The sequence below is a fragment of the Panthera onca genome, chromosome A1 (genome assembly GCF_046562875.1).
Source record: "Panthera onca isolate mPanOnc1 chromosome A1, mPanOnc1 haplotype 2, whole genome shotgun sequence".
NCBI lineage: Eukaryota > Metazoa > Chordata > Mammalia > Carnivora > Felidae > Panthera > Panthera onca.
This window is the reverse complement of record NC_138339.1, coordinates 226679390-226701670: the sequence shown is the minus strand read 5'-3', so window position 1 is coordinate 226701670 and position 22281 is coordinate 226679390. Positions and strand designations below refer to the sequence as shown.

Genomic DNA, 22281 nt, shown 5'->3' with positions numbered 1-22281 from the left:
ATACCAATTCTGTCACATTGTATCACGTCAAGAAGTTCAGTTGTCGTATTACTGGAGATGTTAATTTTGATCATTTGATTAATGTGGTGTCTGCCAGAATTCTTCATTATAAAATTACTACTTTCTCTTTTGGGATAATAAGTATTTGGTGGAGAAATACATTGAGACTATGTAAATATCCTGTTCTTCAACAAACCTTCACTTACTGGTTTTAGTTCATCAGTGACTCTTGTCATAATTGATCTTTATTGTGATTGCTGCTAAATGACATTATTTCCTAAGCCATTTATTAGTTTGTAAGGAGGAACTTGTTTTTTTCTCTTCCAATTATTTGTTCATTTTATATCAGCAAATATTTCATGGATTTCTATTTTATTCAGTGTATTACATGAATAGTTGGCATACTTTCTCTGCAAGGGGCCACACAGAAATAGTTTAGGCTTAGGGAGCCTTATGGTGTCTGTTGCAAGTAGTCAGCTCTGCCAGCGTATAACAAAAACAACCATAGACAGTGTGTAAATGAATAGATACAGTTTGTTTCAAACAAATTGAAATTTTTAAGTTTTAACGGATTTAGCCCAGAGAGTATACCCTGGGTTGTATCATTATTTATTCGATGTTAAAGTTGTCTCAGATTTGGCTAGTAGGAGACTTTCACCTTAGTTTTGGGGTCTTTATGACAGATGTCCATAATTTTTCAGTCCTGGCTCTTTCCCACAAGAGAGCCAGAGTTTTTGGTTCATGTTATACTTATCTCAGTCCTGGAATCAGACATTTCTCCAAGGAGCCCTGGTTTGGTTGGTGGATATGGTTTCAGAAGCCAAGATTTGGGTGTTAGTTAGTGTGCTTATTTTGCTTATTGCTCTTTGAGTGTTACCGCTTCTAGGCATTCTTCATGGATGTAGGAAACACAAGTTTATACATAGATACCTTCAATTCTGATTTAAAACCACTTGGTTCAGTGTAGTCTCAAACTTATTATATTTATAGCTTTCTTCCTTCAATATTGAAAAATTTGGCTTACATTATCTTTAATATATTTATACATTTGCTCATTCTACTTTATGAAACAGTGTTCCGACACATGCACCATCACCTTCTCAGCTTTGACGTTGCCAGTCAGCTCTGACCATCTCTTCACCTCTAACTCTGGATGGTCCTTGTCACCTCCTTAGCCCTAATTGTTTCTTTGCCGCTGACCCCACTCCTGGCTCTTGTTGTCTCCTCCCCATGACCGTGAAGGTCCTGCCAGACTTACTTGCCTCCTTGGCCCTGCCAAACTCTGGTGTCTCCTTGAGCTCTGTTGGTTTCTCCTATCCCAGGGCCCTTAACCTGGCTGGCTCTGACTGCCTCAAGGAGACAGGAGGGAAGAAACCAAATAAATATATTGTGAAGAAAACTGACAAGAAAGTGGAGAGAATTTGTTTTTCTTTATAGTTTGATTTATTCTTTTTAATGCATCTTTTTATTTGTTATTTTTAATCCATCTGAAATTAATTTTGATATTTAGTAAAATGTGAGGTTCTGACTTGAAACGTAGCTTTCTAAATAACTTTTTTTTAATACCATTTTGAACTAAAATGATTTCTTTTAACAATAGTCAATTTGTACTATGCTAGCTTTTCGTAGTACTTACTAATTCATATGTAGGCTCTGACTTGAGAGCTAGGATCTTTTTGCTTTGACTCTTATTTAAAACTTTTGTCCTTTAAATTATTATTATATCAGGTTCACTATAAAAATTCATATTAACAGATATCATGGCAACAGATATCATTAGCAAATGGAATCATACAAAGGCCTATTAAAAAAAAACAACTTACTGTTCTCTCAAGGAGCCAGTATTACCAGTCTTGTATGTTCTTCTACCCTCTTTTTCTCTGCTCATACAGACACAGTTTTACACGTGTCTACGTGTAGGTCCTTCAGATGAGGCATGTTTCATAATTTTTGTATTTTTGAATATGTCATAAATGCAAATATGTTAATACGTGATAAACCTTTCATAGGTCTCACCGAGCTTAAGAAAAAGAACATTACCATAAACCTGTATGTCCCTGTCCTTTGGTCATATCTTCTTCCCATTCCTAGCCATAGAGATAACCCCATCCTCAATTTTATGTTTTATGTTTTTTGTTTTAGGTTTTTTATGCCTTTTCCTTGCTTGAGGGCTTATTATTTTTTTACTTGTGCTTTACCATTTTGCTATTTATGTATGGATTCCTAACCTATTGATTGTTTAGCTTCTGTATTTTATATAAATGGTACATTTGTGATTTGTTACATCACTCAATTTTATATTTGTAAGATACATCTTTTTTTGTAAAATATGGATCCGTATCATGTATATGCTTAAAACCCACACATATGTATGTATTTTTTCCAACATGCCCTTTACATTGTACAATATCTGACAATAGTAATTATAGCTAACATTTACTGAGTGCTTATGATTAAAATGGACCAGGGACTATTCTGATCCCTTTACATATGTTGATCTATTTAACCATTACAAAATATCCTATGACATAACCACGATTTTTATTCTTATCCTTACAGTAGAAAAAGAAACAACTGACACTTTCAGACAGTATAAAACTTTTCTAATTTCATTAAATGGAAGTAAGGGTATTATTACTAAGATAATGGCTGTCTCTACTGGGTTGGGATGGAGGATGTGATCAAGATGTAGCTTAGAGCTGAGGACTGGCGTGGGGTGAGGACTTCAGTGCACTGGAGCGAGCTGCTGTGCAGCCGGTTGTTAAATATTCAGGGATTTTACAACCTCGTTTTTAAACTATTAGTAGATTGATCTTGAATTCAGTCATGATGGGAGCACTTACACAGCAAAAATCAGAAATCTGCAATTATTTAATCTGATTTAAGTCAGGACCTCACCTCTCCACTCTTATGTAGTTCCTTTACCTGCACACCGGTTGTTACTGGCTTTCTTTGCCAGTTTGCTGTCAGTGTTCAGTATCTGGATCTACAAAGTGATTATACAGGTATTAATTCTGAGCTCTTAATTAAGGTGTATGTTTACATCTTCTATATATGTGCTATATTTCACCATGAAAAAGAGTTGAAAAATTAATACTAAATATTGGTAAGGAAGGAAAGGGTAGCTTGTATCCTGTTGCCAGCAGTGGGGCAAAAAATGTAGAGTGCAGTCTGGGAAATGAGAAAGAGATTTCCTTCTCAAGAGTAGATGGAATGGATTATTTGATAATAATTTGCATGTAAATATTTATTGAGTGAATGTTATAAATTATACATAAAGTGATTTTTATTTTAAAACTTATGAAGAAGCTATGTAAATCCTCATTGCTTCAAGAAAGCTTTATGGTTCTAGCTACATACTTAAAGGTATAATTTAATTATTACATTATATGTATGACATATCATTGAATGTTCTCATTTATTGGTAATTAGATATTTGCAATTAATTACTTTGAAATTTAGATGTTATGATGAAATTAACGTATACTGTAACTGTTCACATTCATTTATTCACTCATAAGCATTTATTGAGTGTCCACCATAATATGTATTTAGTATATTTAAGTCACATAGGAAAAAAAGCTGCAAAACAAACATTAGCATGTCACTTTTCTGTGCTTTATCATATAATGTGTGGGGTGAAATGGAGATGGTCTTTAAATGAAGACTGGTTTAATTGAAGATGAAAGAAATGTTAGGAAAACTTGGATTTGGGGGAAGACGGAACCTATTAATAAAAGTAGGAAAAAAATATTTAATGTAAACACTTGATGATTATGCACTTATGAATGGATGATATTATAATTATTTAAAAAGTAATTCTTTCCTCCAAATCTCAAGTTTGGCGAATAATTTGAAATTGCCAAAATCTGAAAATAAATGCTTGGATCCTCTGATATAATTGAAATTATATAGCATTAATATTAACGAGTATTATAATAAATACAACTATTAAAGAATTCCATAGTGTTCCAACATAATTGCATTATGTTTGTTAAATATCGTGAGGTTTTTTTTTTTCCTTTTGTTTTTGTTTTTGTTTTCTGTTTTATTCTAGATGGTCCCCGGCCATCACAAAAAGAAATTATATCTCTACGGGCATTTATGCTACTTTTTCTGAAACAGCTCATACTAAAGGTAAAATAATTTTACATAATTTAGAATTTCAATATATTAAGTGTAAAAGAATTTTTGGCATAGTTTAAAATCAATATTGTAAAATTAGCAGTAGCTATCTTTAACTTATGAATAGCTTTTAACACTCTAAAGTAAATCTTACTGTTAACTTTTGTGAAACTTCACCTTTTGTTAATCCTTTTTTGAGATCCTCCATTCTAAGAGATATATCTGAAATGGAGAAGGAACATATGCATTAGAAATGAGCATAAAGTTTTTATTCCAGAAAACAGTCTGTATACCTGTTTGAGAAGTCTTACATTATATCTTTTATCACAGTAGGATTTTTAAAAGATTAAGATAAAGAGAAATGAAAAACAAAGGTAATATATGCACAATTGATATTATAAAGTTTTGCAGTAATTTGCATCATTTTAAGAAAAGAATAAATTCTTAGAAAATAGTAATATGAATACAGTTTAGATGATCACAATATACCAACTCTTGATAGTGGTGGTCAATCAAATCAGCAACTTCAAAAGACTAGATACAGCGTTCCAAATATTTACTTATTTAACTCGAAATAATATAGTCTATGAATTATGAAGTATTTAAACATTTTAATGAAAACATCACTACTTTTAAATTGTTCACATTTTTTAAATGATCGTTTTGATGCCTGTCTAATTTAAAGTTTTAATTTTAGACTTAAAATTAAGTAATACACATTTTTTTAAAAATTAGGACCGAGGGGTCAAGGAAGATGAACTTCAGAGTATATTAAATTACCTACTTACCATGCATGAGGTAGGACATGGTCTGGGTCTTTGTCTTAATTATTTTATTCAAAGCAGTAGAATAAAATATTAACTATAGAAATATTGGTGATCCCTATGCAGGATGAAAATATTCATGATGTGTTACAGTTGCTAGTGGCTTTAATGTCAGAACATCCAGCCTCAATGATCCCAGCGTTTGATCAAAGAAATGGAATAAGGTATGATTATAATATTAGTATTATTAATAGACTTGAATTGAGTACAGTTTTGCTTCCTAGAATAACCCCTACTCTAGGAACTTTTGAATAAATACAGCAAAATCTCATATACAAGAAGGGGATAAGTGGAGAAACTAGTATTGATCTTCTAATACTCAAGAAAACTGGTGAAATATATCAAGAATGGGTGTTGGGTCTCAAAAAGAGTAATTAAATTGTTGCTGTAGTAAAGACTTTTCAAGTAGTGGGAAGAACAAATACATATGTATATATTTTTCAGGAAGACAAAAGAGCATAGTATATTTCAGCAAAAGAGAGCACTAGAAAATTATATGAGTTTAGTCTCAAGAAATATATAGTGAACAGATTTGGAAGGTCCACATAATAGAAAGTTCAGATTTTATATTTTGTTGGTGACGAAATAAAATATTTTGAAAGGGGAACTGATTTGCTTAGAGTTCCATTTTGTTTTGATTTACAGTCAGCAGTGTGGAAAATGAACTGGAGAGGGATAAAACTGATGTAGCAAAAAGAGTAGAGAGATTATTTTATTCATCAGTATTGGGGATGATGGGTTAGGGCAGTGGCAATACAATTGGAACAAAAGGACAAAATTAAAAGAGATGAAGACTGGGGCGCCTGGGTGGCTCAGTCGGTTGAGCGCCGACTTCGGCTCAGGTCACGATCTCGCGGTCCGTGAGTTCGAGCCCCGCATCGGGCCCCTGTGCTGACAGCTCAGAGCCCGGAGCCTGTTTCAGATTCTGTGTCTCCCTCTCTCTGGCCCTCCCCCGTTCATGCTCTGTCTCTCTCTGTCTCAAAAAATAAATAAACGTTAAAAAAAAAAAAAAAAAGATGAAGACTAACTTTAGTCAGAATGACTGTAAGTAATTATGTAGATAAGTGAAAAATAGTTCCTTGATTAGTATTCTTATGAACTTAACCTATACCCCAGGCCCTTAGGGATTCTCCTTTTTTATTTTTGTAAAGTCTTAATTATTAGAATGAAGAGGAAATGTAAGTTATGCCATATGCAACTCAGTGCGCTTCCACAGGTTATAAAAAGAATTTTGAAATAATATACCTGCCAAGGTATTTTATTAGCACATCTTTTATTTGGCCATTTATATCAGCAAGTGACCGTTTTCTAGATCAGAGAAAACAGTCACGTCGTTTCTATGTGGCTGTCCTATTTGTGATATCAATAATACTTTTGAGTTTACAATGGAGTTGCTAATCTGTTTGAAGAAGATTACACGTTTAATTATTAACAACTACAAATATTTTCTTACTATGAGGTTGAATTATATAAAATTGCTGATACTTAACTGTTTACTAAATAAATAATGGCAGTTTCATATGTTCCAACTTAATAATATAATACAGTTATACTTCTCTTCTTAAATTATATTTAGATTGAACAATTAGTATCCTTGACCTTAGATCCTAGTATCTGCTTTATTTATTATATTAATTGATTAATGAATTAATTGAAAATATCCTCCTCATCCCTGTGGATGATACCAACCTTAGATTGGTTAATATGAAATGCAGACATAGGATTTTTCATTACTTTGACATGGTAAAAATATGATCATACAAAGGAGAGTGGTTAGGTCTTTAGGGGAGTGAAATAGTAATTTAAATGTATAGTGTGAATGGAATGATTAGGCACAATGAATACCAAGACCTGGTTGCTCATGATTGACACCTGCTAAACGTGTCATATTGTCACCAATGTGTTCAAAACAATGACAGAGATGGAAGAATTTCTACTTCACTTTTTCCACTTGAAAAAAATGTGGTGACTGTAGGCTTTGTTAAAAATATGGAAAAAGTAGGCTTATTCTATAGGACATTTAATGGTCTGTATCCTAGAAAGTAGGTACGTAAGGATAACAGTTACATATAAAATATTTTCTGGGGAAACTTCTGATTAATTATAATTTATACACACTAAGAAATGAATACAAAGAATGAATTTAAGTTTGGTGATATTTTAACTGACTTTAAGGAAGACCGTGTGAAATATGAAATACGACATTGAACTGAGTAGCTAAAAATGTGGTATTTTTATATCTGAAATTCTTTAAAGAAAAGAACAAATAAGTACTTATCTCAATATAGACAATATTCTGACTTAATATAGTAAGCTCAAACAGATGAATTAGGATTCACCTAATTATCGTATTATATTGCAAGTAGATTCATTAACTGATTTGTCAGTAAATTTCCTATTCATATTGTATTGCAAATCCACTGTTTGTTTCTTGTTTTGTAAGGAACACTTACTTATCTAGTTGTGAAGAAAATCCTATGTAATGTAGATGAATGATGGCCCTCGATGTTTCCATGTTTCACTTGTCAATCATAATTTCTGTTAGTCCTGGGTGGATCTTATGCCTTTGTTATACCTAAATTTGAAGTTATTTCTAGAAAATGGGAATTCTGTGGGAGTTTCTTGTTCCATGTCTGAAGCTAGTCACATTTTTAGGCTGTGAGCTTCTACTTCTGTTCTCAAGATTATTTTTTCTGTTGAAAGTTCTTTCTCACGATTTCCTGAATAGTTCTTTTCCTGACATGTATAACTTTCCTAGTCTCATACTTGTTCTTTTTTTTTTCATTACTGATCTTTGTCTTTAAACATTCTAAAAGTCAATTTCAGTGTAAATACGTATTTATTTAGGAACTTGAGGCTTTTGAAAAACTTCATCTTCTAAAGGAAATAGTTACCTCTAGAGTTTACCTAGTCTGTTCTTCAATTGAGTAACACACAAGCAAGAGGCAATATCAACAATATATTATTTTCTTTTTTAATAGTATAAGCCATTATTAAACATAAAACAGATGTCACTAGCTTTAAGTTATTTGTTTCCCTTTGTTAATGTTACTGAAATAATATAAAAATTGTACTGTATCTTCTAATACCAACTTTTTTGTTTGGCCTAGATTACTTCATTTTAAAAATATAAAATGACATTTTATTTTTCAAAAAGAATTTAATACAGTAAAGCATATCCCAATTTTATAGGCCCCACCACCACCTTCAAAGAACTTTCTTAAATTGTAGAATGAGTTTTAAAAGAATTATTACCCACTACTACCTTATAGAAAAAATACTTCTATGTTTTGAAGAAAACAAAAGACAAACATTTTTAGATATTTATAAATGTAATAATGAATATAGCCCTATTCTTATATAGTATATGAAGTGCCTCTATAGGTTAGGTTAGGTTAGGTGAGGTTTTGTGTTGCTAGCAGAGACTTTTTTGCTCCAAGTAACAGAAAAATTCTCAAACCGATTAAAGTAAAAACAGAATAATGCGTTTGTTATAGAAATCTCATTAGGATAAGAACAAGGAATTGGAAAGCTAGAAGGAAACAACTTTGCTTTCTCTGCTACTTCCTGTATGGTTGCTTTGTTCTTCCTTTTGTGTATAGACTCATCTATGTGAACAAAACAAGACTGCATTATCCTTTCTATTTTAAATACTTTTTTTATTCAGGAGCCCCCAAAGTGCTAGATATTGTTTCTCAGATCTCATTCCAAATGCTCAGAAAAGAGAAATAATTGGGCAACTATCTATCCATGATCCAATAAACAAGAAAAAAAGGTCATTATGTAGAAATGTCAGAGGCAGTTCTAATAGAAGGGGAAATGTGGCTTAACTAATCATGTATCTTAAAATAGAAAAAATGTCTTTTCAACATGCCTGGAAGGCAGTGCTTATAAGCAACGGATCACATTGAATGTTTGAGTATTTATTGGAAGACCAAGTTTATAGAAAAATTTGTAAAATATGATAATTTTTAATTTTTCCAAAGAATTTTAAATCCTGAGAGGTACTTTATATTTTTTATATTTATGGTTTGTTTGTAAAGTATATAGTGCTTCTATTTTTAATATTTGTAGGTGCTTAAAAGGTCGTTTATTTCTGTATTTTTTAGAGTAATCTACAAATTATTGGCCTCTAAAAGTGAAAGTATTTGGGTTCAAGCTCTGAAGGTTCTGGGATACTTTCTGAAGCATTTAGGTCACAAGTAAGTTGATGTTTTTCATAATGAATTGTGAAAATATCTATTTAAATTGTATTTTTAGTAGTTTCGTATCTAATATAACATGAAATTTGACTTGAATAATCTTACAGTGGAAAAGAATAGCTTCCTATGATAAAAATTGTGAAAGTGTTTTATGAAAGCATGTTTATTAATAGTAGATTATAGAACAAATTCACAATTTAAGTAATATAGTTTATTTCTATTTGCTGAAGAAAATACTGTTCATCTTAAAGATGTAATAACGTATTTCATCAAATCAAATAAATCACATGGATATGATTTCAGTGAAAACTTTCGTGACACAGGGAATACAGTGTATATGAGAGCTGCTCTTTTGCTGACATGTTAAGTCATTATTATTTGTATTTTTTTCTAACATTGAGGCCTATGGATTATTTTTGTTATTTGAAGATCCTAGAGTATTTCTTTTTTCCCCAAAGTCTAGAATTTAGATACTGTCACTTGCTGATATAATGAGTATTTTTCATATTATGTTGTCCAGTGCAAAATTATTCTTTATAAAATCCATTTTCTATACAAATGAGCCCAACAGGGTATCATTTAACTATTGCTAGATATGCAGCTCCTCTCAGAACCTCACTGTTGTCATTTCATTTTGGTATTTAAATTTTCAGAGAGTTTATTGATAACACTGATGAAAACTACACACGATCTAGGTAAAACGTCTCAAACATGCTAAATAGTCTGGAAGAGTAGATATTATTTTTATTTTGGTACCAAATTGATAGTCAAGTAAGTGAAAATAGACATATTATAAATATAGGGAATAGTTCACCAAAACCAGGATTGTAGGAAGGAGTTATACATATTTGAGGAACTGTAAATGTGTATTAGTTGATTGAATACTGAGACTGAGAAGCATGTGTACTTTTAATATTAAGAGAAAAGGACTGCTCATTTAACTTTGGTTAAGTAAGAGAAATTGACTAGGAGACATTAAAGGATTCTAGCCCTAGATGCAACCTCTTAAAAATTGTTAAGAAGACACATTGAAAAATATAGAAATGTGGAAAACTTAAGCAAAACTAACCAACAGAGGGGCACCTGGGTGGGTTAGTTGGTTAAGCCTTGACTCTTGGTTTTGGCTCAGGTCATGATCCCACAGTTTGTGGGATCGAGCCCCACATCGGGCTTTGTGCTGACAGCATGGAGCCTCCTTTGAATTCTCTTCTCTCTCCTTTCCCTCTCTCTCTGCCCCTTGCCAGCTCATGCTCTCTCTCTCTCTCTCTCTCTGAATCTCTCTCTCTCAGAATAAATGAAAAACATTAACAAATCTTAAAAAAAAAATACAAAAACTAACCAGCAGATAAGAACACTCACTGGAAAAATATTGCTATAGAATACATAATAATTGCAATTATTAAATTGGTAAATAATTGCAATTATTAAATTAGCAAATTAGAAATTTACCATAAGTTTAAAAAGTAAGATATGAATTGCTGCTGAGGAAGGAGTACTACTAAGCAGAATTTCATAAAGTTAGAAGACATGGTAGGATAACACAGAAGTGTTGGATCATAGACTAACAGAACTTTGGAGGAAAGTTTCTATTTTATTTTTATTGAAGAAAAAAACTTCCATACAAATAAAAACGAAATCAGAAGAAACTCAAAGGAAGATGAACTATGTGGTTGGCATAGTAAGATACACAGAAGATAAAAATGAAAACAAGGCAAATAATATGAGAAATTTAAGAAATATAATAAGAGTTTAGAAAAATTAGAGAGAAAATGATTGCTATAGAAAGTATGGAAGTTCCAGTAGTGGCCTAAATTGAATTTCCAACTAAGAAAAGCAGAACAGTGGAACTAAACAAATATTTAAAGCTATAATTCAGTGAAGTCCTAATATAAGATTTTAGCATCCATTTTAAAAGATCATTCTGAGTACCAGGGAGAATTTTCCTAGAATGGTCAGCACAAAAGTATACCATTGGTCTTAAATATTAGTCTTAAATCACCTATTTTAAGAAAAATTCAATTGATCACAATAATAAAAACCCAGATCTATGTGCAAGAAACATACAAAAATAAAGTGATTTAGAAAGGCGGAAAATTAAAGGATAACTAAAGGTGATACCACCTGCATACAAGTGAGGAAAACAGGAATCATCTTAATATTGGACAAATTAGAAGTCAAGCCTAAAAGCAATAAATAACATAAAGAAGGATACATAATGTTACAGGGTGAAACTTTCATAAAAAAGAAATTATGGGATAAATAATACAATTACTAAAACAAAGTTTAATTCACCTATCTTGGTTCATAAAAAAATCCAGGGGGAAAGTAATCTAAATAGTAAGGTAAATCTGATTAATATAGTTTGAAATCTGTACCATGTTAACATGGAACATTTATAAAAATTTGACATCAAAGTAGTATACATCAAAGAAGAATTCTAAAACATAAAGACAAAGCAGACAATATTCTTTTAATAAAACACAGTAAAATTAGAAAATAGGAACAAAGTCAGAAACCAAAGTTTCTTCTACCTAGAAATTTAAAGTTTATTAAACAATTTTTGTGTCAATGAGAAAATACAAACAGCAGAATTTTTTCAATATTTTATTAAAATTATTTTATTTATTTTATTTTATTTTATTTTATTTTATTTTATTTTATTTTTTTATCATGAGTGTACTCTTTAATCCCCATCCCCTATTTCTCCCATCTCCCCACATACCCTCTGGTAACCATCTGCTTATTCTCTATAGTTAAGAGTCTGTTTCTTGGTTTGTCTCTCTCTCTTTTTTTTCCTTTGCTTGTTTGTTTTGTTTCTTAAATTCCACATATGAGTGAGGTCAGATAGTATTTGTCTTTCTCTTAGCATTTTGCTTAGCATTATTTTGCTTAGCATTATACTCTCTAGCCCTATTTATATTGTTGCAAATGGCAAGATTTCATTCTTTTTTATGATAATATCGACAATATTATTCACAATATTATCACAATAATATTCCATTGTGTTTCTATACCACATCTTCTTTATCCATTCATCTGTCAATGGACTGGGCTGTTTCTATAGATTGGCTATTATAAATAATGTTGCAATAACCATAGGGGTGCATATATCCGTTTGAATTATGTTTTTGTATTTTGGGGGTAAATACCCAGTAGCGCAATTCCTAGATCATTGGGTAGTTCTATTTTTAATTTTTTGAGGAACCTCTATGCTGTTTTCCATAGTGGCTACACCAATTTGCATTCCCATCAGCAGTGCAAGAGGGTTCCTTTTTCTCCATATTCTCACCAACCCTAATGAGGTGATATTTCATTGTAGTTTTGATTTACATTTCCCTGATAATGGGTGGTATTGAGTATCTTTTCATGTGTTTGTTGGACATCTATATGTCTTCTTTGGAGAAATGTCTGTTCATGTTGTCTGCCCATTTTTAATTGGATTATTTGTTTCTTGGTATTGACGTATGTCAGTATTTATATATTTTGGATACTAATCCTTTTTCAGATATGTCATTTGCAAATATCTTCTCCCAGTCTGTAGGCTACCTTTTAGTTTTATTGGCTGTTTCCCTTGCTCTGCAGAAACATTTTAGTTTGACGTGATCCCAGTAGTTTATGTTGGCTTGCCTCAAGAAACATATCTAGAAAAATGTTGCTATGGCTGATGGTGAAAGATTACTGCCTGTGCTCTCTTGTAGGAATTTTATGGTTTCACATTTAGATCTTTAATCAGTTTTCATTTGTTTTTGTGTATGGGGAGAGATATTGGTCTGGTTTCATTCTTTTGCAGGTGGCTGTCCAGTTTTCCACACACCATTTGTTGAAAAGACTGTCAGTTTCCCATTGAATATGCAGTCCTTTGTTGAAGATTACAAAATCATTGTGCAGAAATCTGTTGTATCCCTATACACTCATAATGAAGTAGCAGAAAGTGAAATTGAGAAAACAGTTCCTTTTACAACTGAACTAAAAACAATAAAATGTTTAGGAATAAACCTAACTTAAGAGGTGAAAGATCCATATTCTGAAAACTGTCAGGGGTGCGTGGGTGGCTCAGTTGGTTAAGCGTCCGACTTCAGCTCAGGTCATGATCTCGCAGTTTGTGGGTTCGTGCCCCATGTCAGGCTCTGTGCTGTCAGCTTAGAACCTGGAGCCTGCTTCAGATTCTGTGTCTCCCTCTCCCTCTCCGCCTGTCTTCCACTCATGGTCTGTCTCTCTCTGTCTCTCAAAAATATGTAAATGTTAAAAAAAATTGAAAATTATAAAACACCGATGAAAGAAATTTAAGAATACACAAAGAAATAAGACATTCCATGCTTATGAATTGGGAGAACATATAATGTTAAAATGTCTGTATGATCCAATGCAACTTACAAATTTAATGCAATCCCTATCAAAATACCAATAGCATTTTGCACAGAACTAGGACAGACAATCCTAAAATTTGTATGGAAAACAGTCTTGAAAAAGAAAAATAAAACTGGAGGTATTGTAATTCCAGATTTCAAGTTATATTACAAAGTGGTAGTAATTAGTGGTGCCTGGGTGGCTCAGTCAGTTAAACATCCAACTCTTGATTTTGGCTCAGGTCATGATCTCATGGGATCAAGCCCCGCATTGGGCTTTGTGCTGATAACGCAGAACCTGCTTGAGATTCTCTCCCTCCCTCTCTCTTAGCCCCCTCTCCACTTGTGCATGCATGTGCATGCTCTCTCTCTCTCTCTCTCTCTCTCTCTCTCTCTCTCTCTCTCTCTCTCTTTCAATAAATAAATAAAAGGGGTGGCTTAGTCGAGCATCCGACTTCGGCTTGGGTCATGATCTTGCGGTTCATAAGTTTGAGCCCCACATCGGGCTTGCTGCTGTCAGCACGGAGCCTGTTTTGGATCCTCTGTCCCCTTCTCTATCTGCTCCTTCCCTGCTTGCACTCTCTCTCTCAAAAATAAAACATTTAAAATAAAATTAAAATAAATAGACATTTAGTAAAAAAAAAATAAAGTGGTAGTAATTAAAACAGTATGGTACTGGCATAAAAAGTAGACACACAGATCAGTGGAATAAAACAAAAAACTCAGAAATAAACCCACAATTATATGGACAAATAGCAGAATTAAAAAAAAAAAACTTTCACAAACCTATGAGATACAGCCCAGGAAGTGTTTAGAAGGATATCCGTAGTTATACAGCAATAAAAAGAAAATACAGAGACAAATAATTAAAATGTCTAAGTTAGGAAAAGAATAACCAAATAAATGGAAGAAAGTAATTAATAAATAGACAAGTAGGAATATCATGATTTGGGATACAAAAAGTCATTTAAAAAGCTAGTTTTTTTTAAACTCATGACATAAATGGATGTCCTCATTAAGCAACTTAATAAAGGACAAAAATATGAATGTATAAAATAAATTATAATTTCCATAATTAATATAAAAACTGAAGAAATTAAAATAATTTTACATGATCATTTTGTACAACTTCCCTAGAAACTCGTAAGACAACCTAGTAGAAAAAGGGGGAAAGGATATGCATGAATGGTCAGCTTATAGAGGAGAATATGCATGGCATATAAATATTTAAAAAGAAGGGAGTCCTACTGGTGTAAGGGAAATATATCCTAAAACTAAATTTTTCACATATTAGACATAATTTTTCACATATTAGATTGACAGAATTCTCAAAATTCCACATCCTGTCTTTGTTAGCAAGATTGTTGTGGGGAGCAAGCATTCTCGCACATCAGAACTTAAATTAGTATAGTCCCATTTAGAGTGAAGTGTTAATTTTGATGAATGTCTGTTGAAATTACAAATACATATAGTTTTTAACACAGCAGTTTATCTCTTGTACACATGTGAAATAATGATTCTTCAGAGGTACTCGTTGTGTTGTTTATATTTGTAAGGGTTAAGAGAAATCTTAAATTTCTATTACTAGGGGATTTGCTAAAAAAATGATGGTTTATTCACTAAATGGAATACCATGCAGTTGTAAAACAAAACTGTTAAGTCTCAGTATATTAATATCACAACTAAATTGTTACATGATTAAAAACAAATAGTATAGGTAAGTGTTTATTTGATTTAATTTTGTATAAAAAAGAGGATATAAGTATATAATAGTTCCTATATTACATTAAGAAAATCTAGTAGAATATGTAAGAAACAAGAAATTACAAACAGTGGCTCCTTATGGGGAATTGGTACATGTACATATATATATATATATATATATATATATATATATATATATATATATATATACACACACACACACACACACACACATACATATATATATGTATGTGTATATATATATATACACACACACACATATATGTATATATACACACACACATATATATGTGTATGTGCATATATATATGTGCATATATATGTGCATATATATATACACATACACACATATATATATGTGTATATATATATACACACATACACACATACATACATACATAAAATTCATTGGCTGTCAAGTTGGACTGCATTGGTTTGGATCCTGGCTTAGCCACACATTTTTTGAATGGTTTTGGAAATATCCTTGAGCCTCAGTTTTTATCCTACATGAGTAAAACTATACTCCTTTCTCACTGAGTTTTAAGGATAAATGATACAGTAGATTTAAAAGAGTTAATCACAGTACATTGCAATATGATGCTTTAAATATTTGGCAAAAAGGTAATAGGTGCAATTTAACCTGTAATTCTGGTAAAAACAGGTCATATCTTAAGTATAATAAGATATTTATCTTAAATATAAAATTTAAACATGAAATACTAGTATCATTTAGATCAGTAGATAAGTATTTCTACTATATTATTACTATTATTGTTCAAGATTTGAAACAAATAAAACACATAATTATTAGGGAGGAGGAAATAATGTTTGTAAAGGCTTTGATTATATACCTCAAAACCTAAGAAAATCGTCTCTAAAACTGTTAAGAAATGAAATGTCACCCAAACTCAGTGTTTTATTTGTGTCTGGCAGCGAATCTGAGTTGGGTCCATGAATGAAGCGAAACTGAAGACTGGTGCATTGGTCCTTTGCAATGCCTAGTTTATAATTTCTGTCAAGTGCCTGGGATATGGGTTGTGAGATAATCCATATACTTTGTCAGCTGAAGTAGAGATAGGTTTGATATCCATCATTAAAACTGAGAAGTCTGTTGCAAATAATATATACACAGCTACTCCTTCCTCCTGAAGATGGAACTCAAATAAATCCTCTCTACTTGAGTGTGAGATGGACTTGCTGGGTTTTTTCCAAAGGATAGTGAAACCTGGCAGTGATTTCCCCTGTTGGTTAAGGCTGACATCAACAGTTCTGTATCATGTTGATATCATGTATTCCCTGATATGATGTAATGAGAAAGGCACTTCATCTCTGTGGTATTCTTCTAAAAGTAATAATAATAATCCCAGTCTAGTCCAGAGAAAGTATCCTATATCCCCAAATCGAGGGATATTCTACAAAATACTTGACCAATACTCTGCAAAACTGTCAAAGGGCATGAGAAACAAGGAACAGGAAAACTGCTGCAGAGCAGAGGAGTTTAAGGAGATATGATGACTAAATGAAAGGTGGTACTCTGGATTGGGTCCTGAACAGAAAAAGGACATTAGGGAAAACGGGTAAAATATTAATAAAAGTCTGTAGTTTAGTTAAAACGTTATACTTATGTTGATTTCTTAGTTTTGACATATGTATCATGATTAGATAAGATATTAACATCTGGGGAAGTTGGGTAAATAATATATGGGTACTGTCTGTACTATCTTTTCAACATTTCTGTAAATCTTAAAAATTTTCAAAATAAAAAGCTATATAAAACTGAAAAACTTAACTTGGGTGTATGGCTCAATAGAAAGCCAAACTGTTCTTTCATGGAAGTGGTCTGATTATAGTTATCCTCAGAACAGAATCTAACAAATCAGTCAAATGGATGATCAAAATGCCTAAACGGCTGTACTGTAATACAACTATGATAATTTTAGCTTATAAAAATTGCAAAGCCTATGTTATTGAATGTTCATTGTGGAAATAAAAATTCTCAACCAAGTATATTTGTCTGATGTCTTAACTTCAAACCCTGTAATTTCTGGGTGAATTCTCCAAGTTAATCACACTCTAAATGAATCAGCTTGCTGTGTGTAGTGTTGACTACAGGCCTGAGAGTTATATACTGACAGTTGTTTTAACCTAATGGTTTCTTTTTCAACTAGTTGAAATTATCCAGTTTTTCTGGCAGAACCAATTGTCTGTTAACAAAAAGTAGTGATGTAGGTTCTGGGAGTATGAGAGGTGGAAAGAAGTTTCCTTCCCATATATTTTCAACATCTAACCTATTGGCTTTCTTCAGGCAAATGTTGGTTCCTTTGTGTACCTGGGGTAGCAGCAGAGAAAACAAGACAACTGGTGAGGGGTTTTCTCTCCCATGGGAATGACGGGCAGCTGAAGAATTATGTTAGAAGCCTAAAGAAAAGACTAAAAAGCAGCAAATTTTGAGAGATCATTTTTCTGTCAAAGATATCTGCCTCTTACTTTCTCTCCTTTGCACCCCCCTCCCTCCTGAGAGGTGTTAACATTGGCTTCTATGTAAGTGACCACCGCAAGGCCAAGAAGTATCTGAAATGATGGGTTGAATCTTCCCTGTCCTTGAATTTGTGGGAGTGCAGGAATATTGGGATGCCACAATGCTGGCTCCAGGACTTAACAACAAGCTAGGTTTTATACTACAGATCAGTATACTTAGGCGGTCCTCTACCTTACAGCACCTGCAGGGATCCCATCATGTGAAACCCACAGCAGTGAGATCTGACCTCAATTGTGTAAAAAAGAAAAATAGCAACTCATTAAAGGCTAGTAGCCAGAGACAGGAGATAAAAGAGAGTCATCAAACTACGTACTCAATGCAATAGAACTAGTGGAGGGGGCTATGGTGGAATCTTTGAATTTTATTTTTAAGAAGAGCATTTAAGATTCAAGTAGGGAACCAAAAATGATATTCTGCCTCGTTAGCTCATGATTTGTTTTCCAGTCCATCCAAATTAGTGGACTGTAATTCCCAAAGCATGGGTCCAAAAATAGAAAGAGAGAAGATAAAGAATATAGGAGACTAAACATGTGAATAAGAATTCTTATAGGAGAAAAATAGTGGGTAAAACGATACCCTGAAATACTTTGTACTACTAGAAACTTAGAAATTTTGAATAAAATACAACAGAAATCCTTTCAGATGTATAGCTGAGCACACAAAAGTAGTTAAATTCTCATATGCCAAAAATGAAAATCAAACATAATGGGAGAAATAATTCTTAAGAAACAAGGTAATATTAAAACAAACCATGAAGCTTTAAAAAAATCACAGTAACTTCTGGAAATTAAAAGGTAGTAATTAAAATTAACTCCATGGACATGTTAAACAGATGAGATAAAACTTAAGAAAGAATTGGTGAGCTGAAAGATAGCAATGAAGAAATTACCCAGAAGGTAGCATCAAGAGACAAAGATGACAAATAAGGAGGTTAAGAGATGGAAAAAGAATGAAAGTTTTCATAGAATAAAATACCCAGGAATGAATTTAACCAAGGATACAAAAGATCTACAAACGAAACTAAAACTAAACTAAACTAAAAGTAAAACTAAAACTGAAAACTAAAAATATGCTTGATTAGCATATTCATTATTCTCAAACACACACAAAAATATAAAACTTGTCAGTGGAAGTCATAAAATTGTCCAAAATGTAAATAAATTGTCATAAAGATGACTTGTCACCCACAATTCAATTAAGAAATCACTGATAAAAGTCAAACTAATACAATGGAAATGTACATATTGTAAATAACTCATAACAAGAAATTACTGTACACATTATAAAGTGTTTAGAATCAAAACTGAGAATTTTGTGTATTTACACTTCTGAGAGTTGGCCTAAGTAGTATTGGAGGCAACTGATAGTCATAAATATTTATATTAAAAAAAGAAAGGTGATGGGGCACCTGGGTGGCTCAGTCGGTTGAGCGTCTGACTTCGGCTCAGGTCATGATCTCGCGGCTTGTGAGTTTGAGCCCCGCGTCAGGTTTTGTGCTGACAGCTCGGAGCCTGGAGCCTGCTTCGGATTCTGTGTCCCTCTCTCGCTCTGCCCCTCCCTCGCTCATGCTCTGTCTCTCTCTCAAGGATATAAAACATTTTTTAAAAATTAAAAATAAAGTGTTTTGCCTTTTCCCCCCTAGGTTTTTAATTTTATGCTGAATGTAAGGATAGTTTAACATCAGAATATCCTTTAATATAATCTCCGTATTAACACATTGAAGAATAGCTATGTAATTACGCAAATGGATACAAACAATTTTGGTAAAATTCAGTATCCATTCATCATCCAAATTCCTAGGAAAGCAGGAATAGAAAATGATTTCTTTAACCTGATAAGGCCTGTCTACTTGGAAGTAACCATCGTCCTGTTTAGTAGTAAAATATTAGAAGCATTCCCCTTCAATAGCTACAAGTTAATGTAAGCCTGTTTTCACCAGCCCTATTCAAGATCATATTAAACAGTATACTGACATTCATAGAACAGTCAGCAAATTGTTTTAAGTGTAGAATATATAATGGGCTGGGCTATAAAACATAAAACAAGTTTCAATAAATTTAAAAGAATTGAGATCAAACAACATGTTTTCTTTGACCACAACAAAATTAAGTAAGAAATCAACAGCAGAAAGAGCTTTGGTAAATTGCTTGATAGTAAGAACCCCTAGGTCAAAGAAATCTCAAAGCAAAATAGAAAATAGTTTGATTTGTATAAATCCACAACATACAACATATAACCAGAGCATATAACAACTAACTGAATTCTCATGCATTGCTGATGGGAATGTAAAATGCTCTAGCCATGTTCCAGAAGAGTTTTCTAATTTCTTAAAAAATGTAACACTTACCACATACCCTGGCATTTCCATGCTTGCGTACCTACTTGGGAGAAATGACGGCATATGTCCACAACTGGACTTGTGCATGGATGTTTTTAATACCATTATCCAGAATAGTTCAAAACTGGAAATAATCCAAAATTCCATTAATTAGTGAATGGATAAACAAAGTATCATATGTCCATACAATGGAATACCAATGCACAATTGAAACAAACTACTGATGCACACTATGACATTAATGAGTCCTAAAAATCATTATGCTAAATGGAAGAGGCCTGGTGGAGAAGAGCACGTGTTACATGTTTTCATTCATATGAAATCTCCAGAATGCAGTTAGTGATTATTATATTGGGCTAGTGATGGGAGTGGGGATTGACTACAAGGCACAAGAGAATTTTTTAGGGTGATGAAAATGTTGGAACTGGAAATTGATGATAATTGCGTGACTCTATAAGGTTTTCAAATAATTACTAAATTATATACTTACATGAATTTTATGTTCATGTTGGTGAGAGAAGCTGCTGGTAAAATGCATTTACACTTTGATGGTACAAGTATGAATGTACATATTTTTGGAGGCAATAAATTGCAGAGAGTCTCATAAAATTAAATATAAATGCTTTTAACACCCATCATTTCAGTTACAAGAATTTATTCTAAGTAAATAGTCATGGATATGTACCCAAAGATTTACCTAAAAGGGCAAAGTTTTGTTCATGGTAGAAAAAAAAGTGGAAATAGCATCAATGTCAACAGTCATCAATGGGTGTAATGTGCTGCATACTTATTATATTTAATGACTGAAAATTCAAGACAGGATAACAGGAAAAAAAGTATAAATTACCTTATACAGAATTAGTTTCATCATATTGATATCATCTATATTTATTTATCACCATATTTATATGCATAGTCATTAATCTAGAAGAACATAAATATACTGTATAATGATTTTCTCTGAGTTATGGAAATTATGGGTTTCTTTTACCTTTGTCTTGTTTCAACATACTGTCTGAGTTTGTTACAAGAAGTATTCTTTGACTATCCAAAAAAAAAAAAAAAGGCTTGTTTATTTTGTGAAGAAGAAAATTGGATTATATTTTCATTGGGATGTTAGTAAGCTAATAAATGTATAATTTGTATGACATTAAAAGGTTACTCTTTTTTTAAAAAAGATTACATTCTTAATCCAAATGGACAGAAATTCTATAAAATTCAAAGGGTAAAGCAAATAGGCACTAAAGCCTGAAGTCTGTTTAGGTCTTAAAGTTAAGTAGGTTCAAAAGTTTAGTTTCTCTAGTCTATGCCCTATTGAAGTCTTTTTGAGCAGACTGCATTGAGTTGGGTCTTTCATTAGGGATTCTGTGGGAAACAAAGTCACGTGGGGATCATGGGGAGTATAGCTCACCCACACTCTGCCTGAGATCATGGATGGCATTTTTGGCTATCTCTTCAGTGCTGTGCAGCAAAAATTATTGATAAACATTGTTTTAAAGCAAACTGCAGGAGGAAGCTGACCCATCTCTTCTCTGGTATATACGGAAGATTCTTCAATTCCCCCACAAAAGGCTAGAATATAGCTGCTCTATAGAAATTTACATTATAGAAGATAATCAGAAGGGCATGAATTTCTTTAGTAGCTGAAATTATACTGGTGCAGGTAAGAGATTATTGTAAATTCCTAATTAGGCTATTCCAGGTAGCCTAATTTGGATAACTTTTTACCAGCTTCATGTATGAGAGAGATATATAAAGGAATACACTTTGGCATTTGTTCTTTCTTGATTAGGGAGCAAATGAAAGTTTAAGTCGTCCTTGCCTTGGGTGTCGCCTGAATTGGAAAATACTTAAAGCCTTCCCCTCTGTAATCCCATAATATCCATTAGTCCTGATTTTTAAAAAATTTTTAATGACCAGTTGACCTTTTTTCAGTCGTGTTTAAGTGTTTCGCAAACACAGCCACAAGACAAACATGTGCCTAAGCTCTTGGGTTTCAGTTATTTTGCTGTTTCCCTCCCTGGACTGAGGAGAATTAGGTGGGGGGAAACAGCTGCCCTGTGTCTTTTGTTGTACAGTGTGGAGCTTGGAGGCTGATGTTAGAAGAGAGGATTTCCAGGTGAGTGGTACCCAGATAAATGGTTCATTATTTGATTTCTGTAATAATTAAAGTAACAATGGC

At 32.7% G+C, this 22281-nt stretch overlaps 1 protein-coding gene across 11 annotated transcripts in view; it reads left to right on the top strand.

The window, feature by feature from the left end:
* The window catches only part of NBEA (neurobeachin), a 678106-nt gene that overhangs the window by 170444 nt on the left and 485381 nt on the right, over positions 1 to 22281 (top strand). For all 11 annotated transcript variants that reach the window (XM_078434421.2, XM_078434419.2, XM_078434413.2 and 8 more), the window contains 4 exons: positions 4058 to 4137; positions 4861 to 4923; positions 5016 to 5113; positions 9059 to 9151. In XM_078434421.2, the coding sequence (XP_078290547.1) occupies positions 4058 to 4137; positions 4861 to 4923; positions 5016 to 5113; positions 9059 to 9151 (334 nt within the window). The remainder of the gene's footprint in view (positions 1 to 4057; positions 4138 to 4860; positions 4924 to 5015; positions 5114 to 9058; positions 9152 to 22281) is intronic.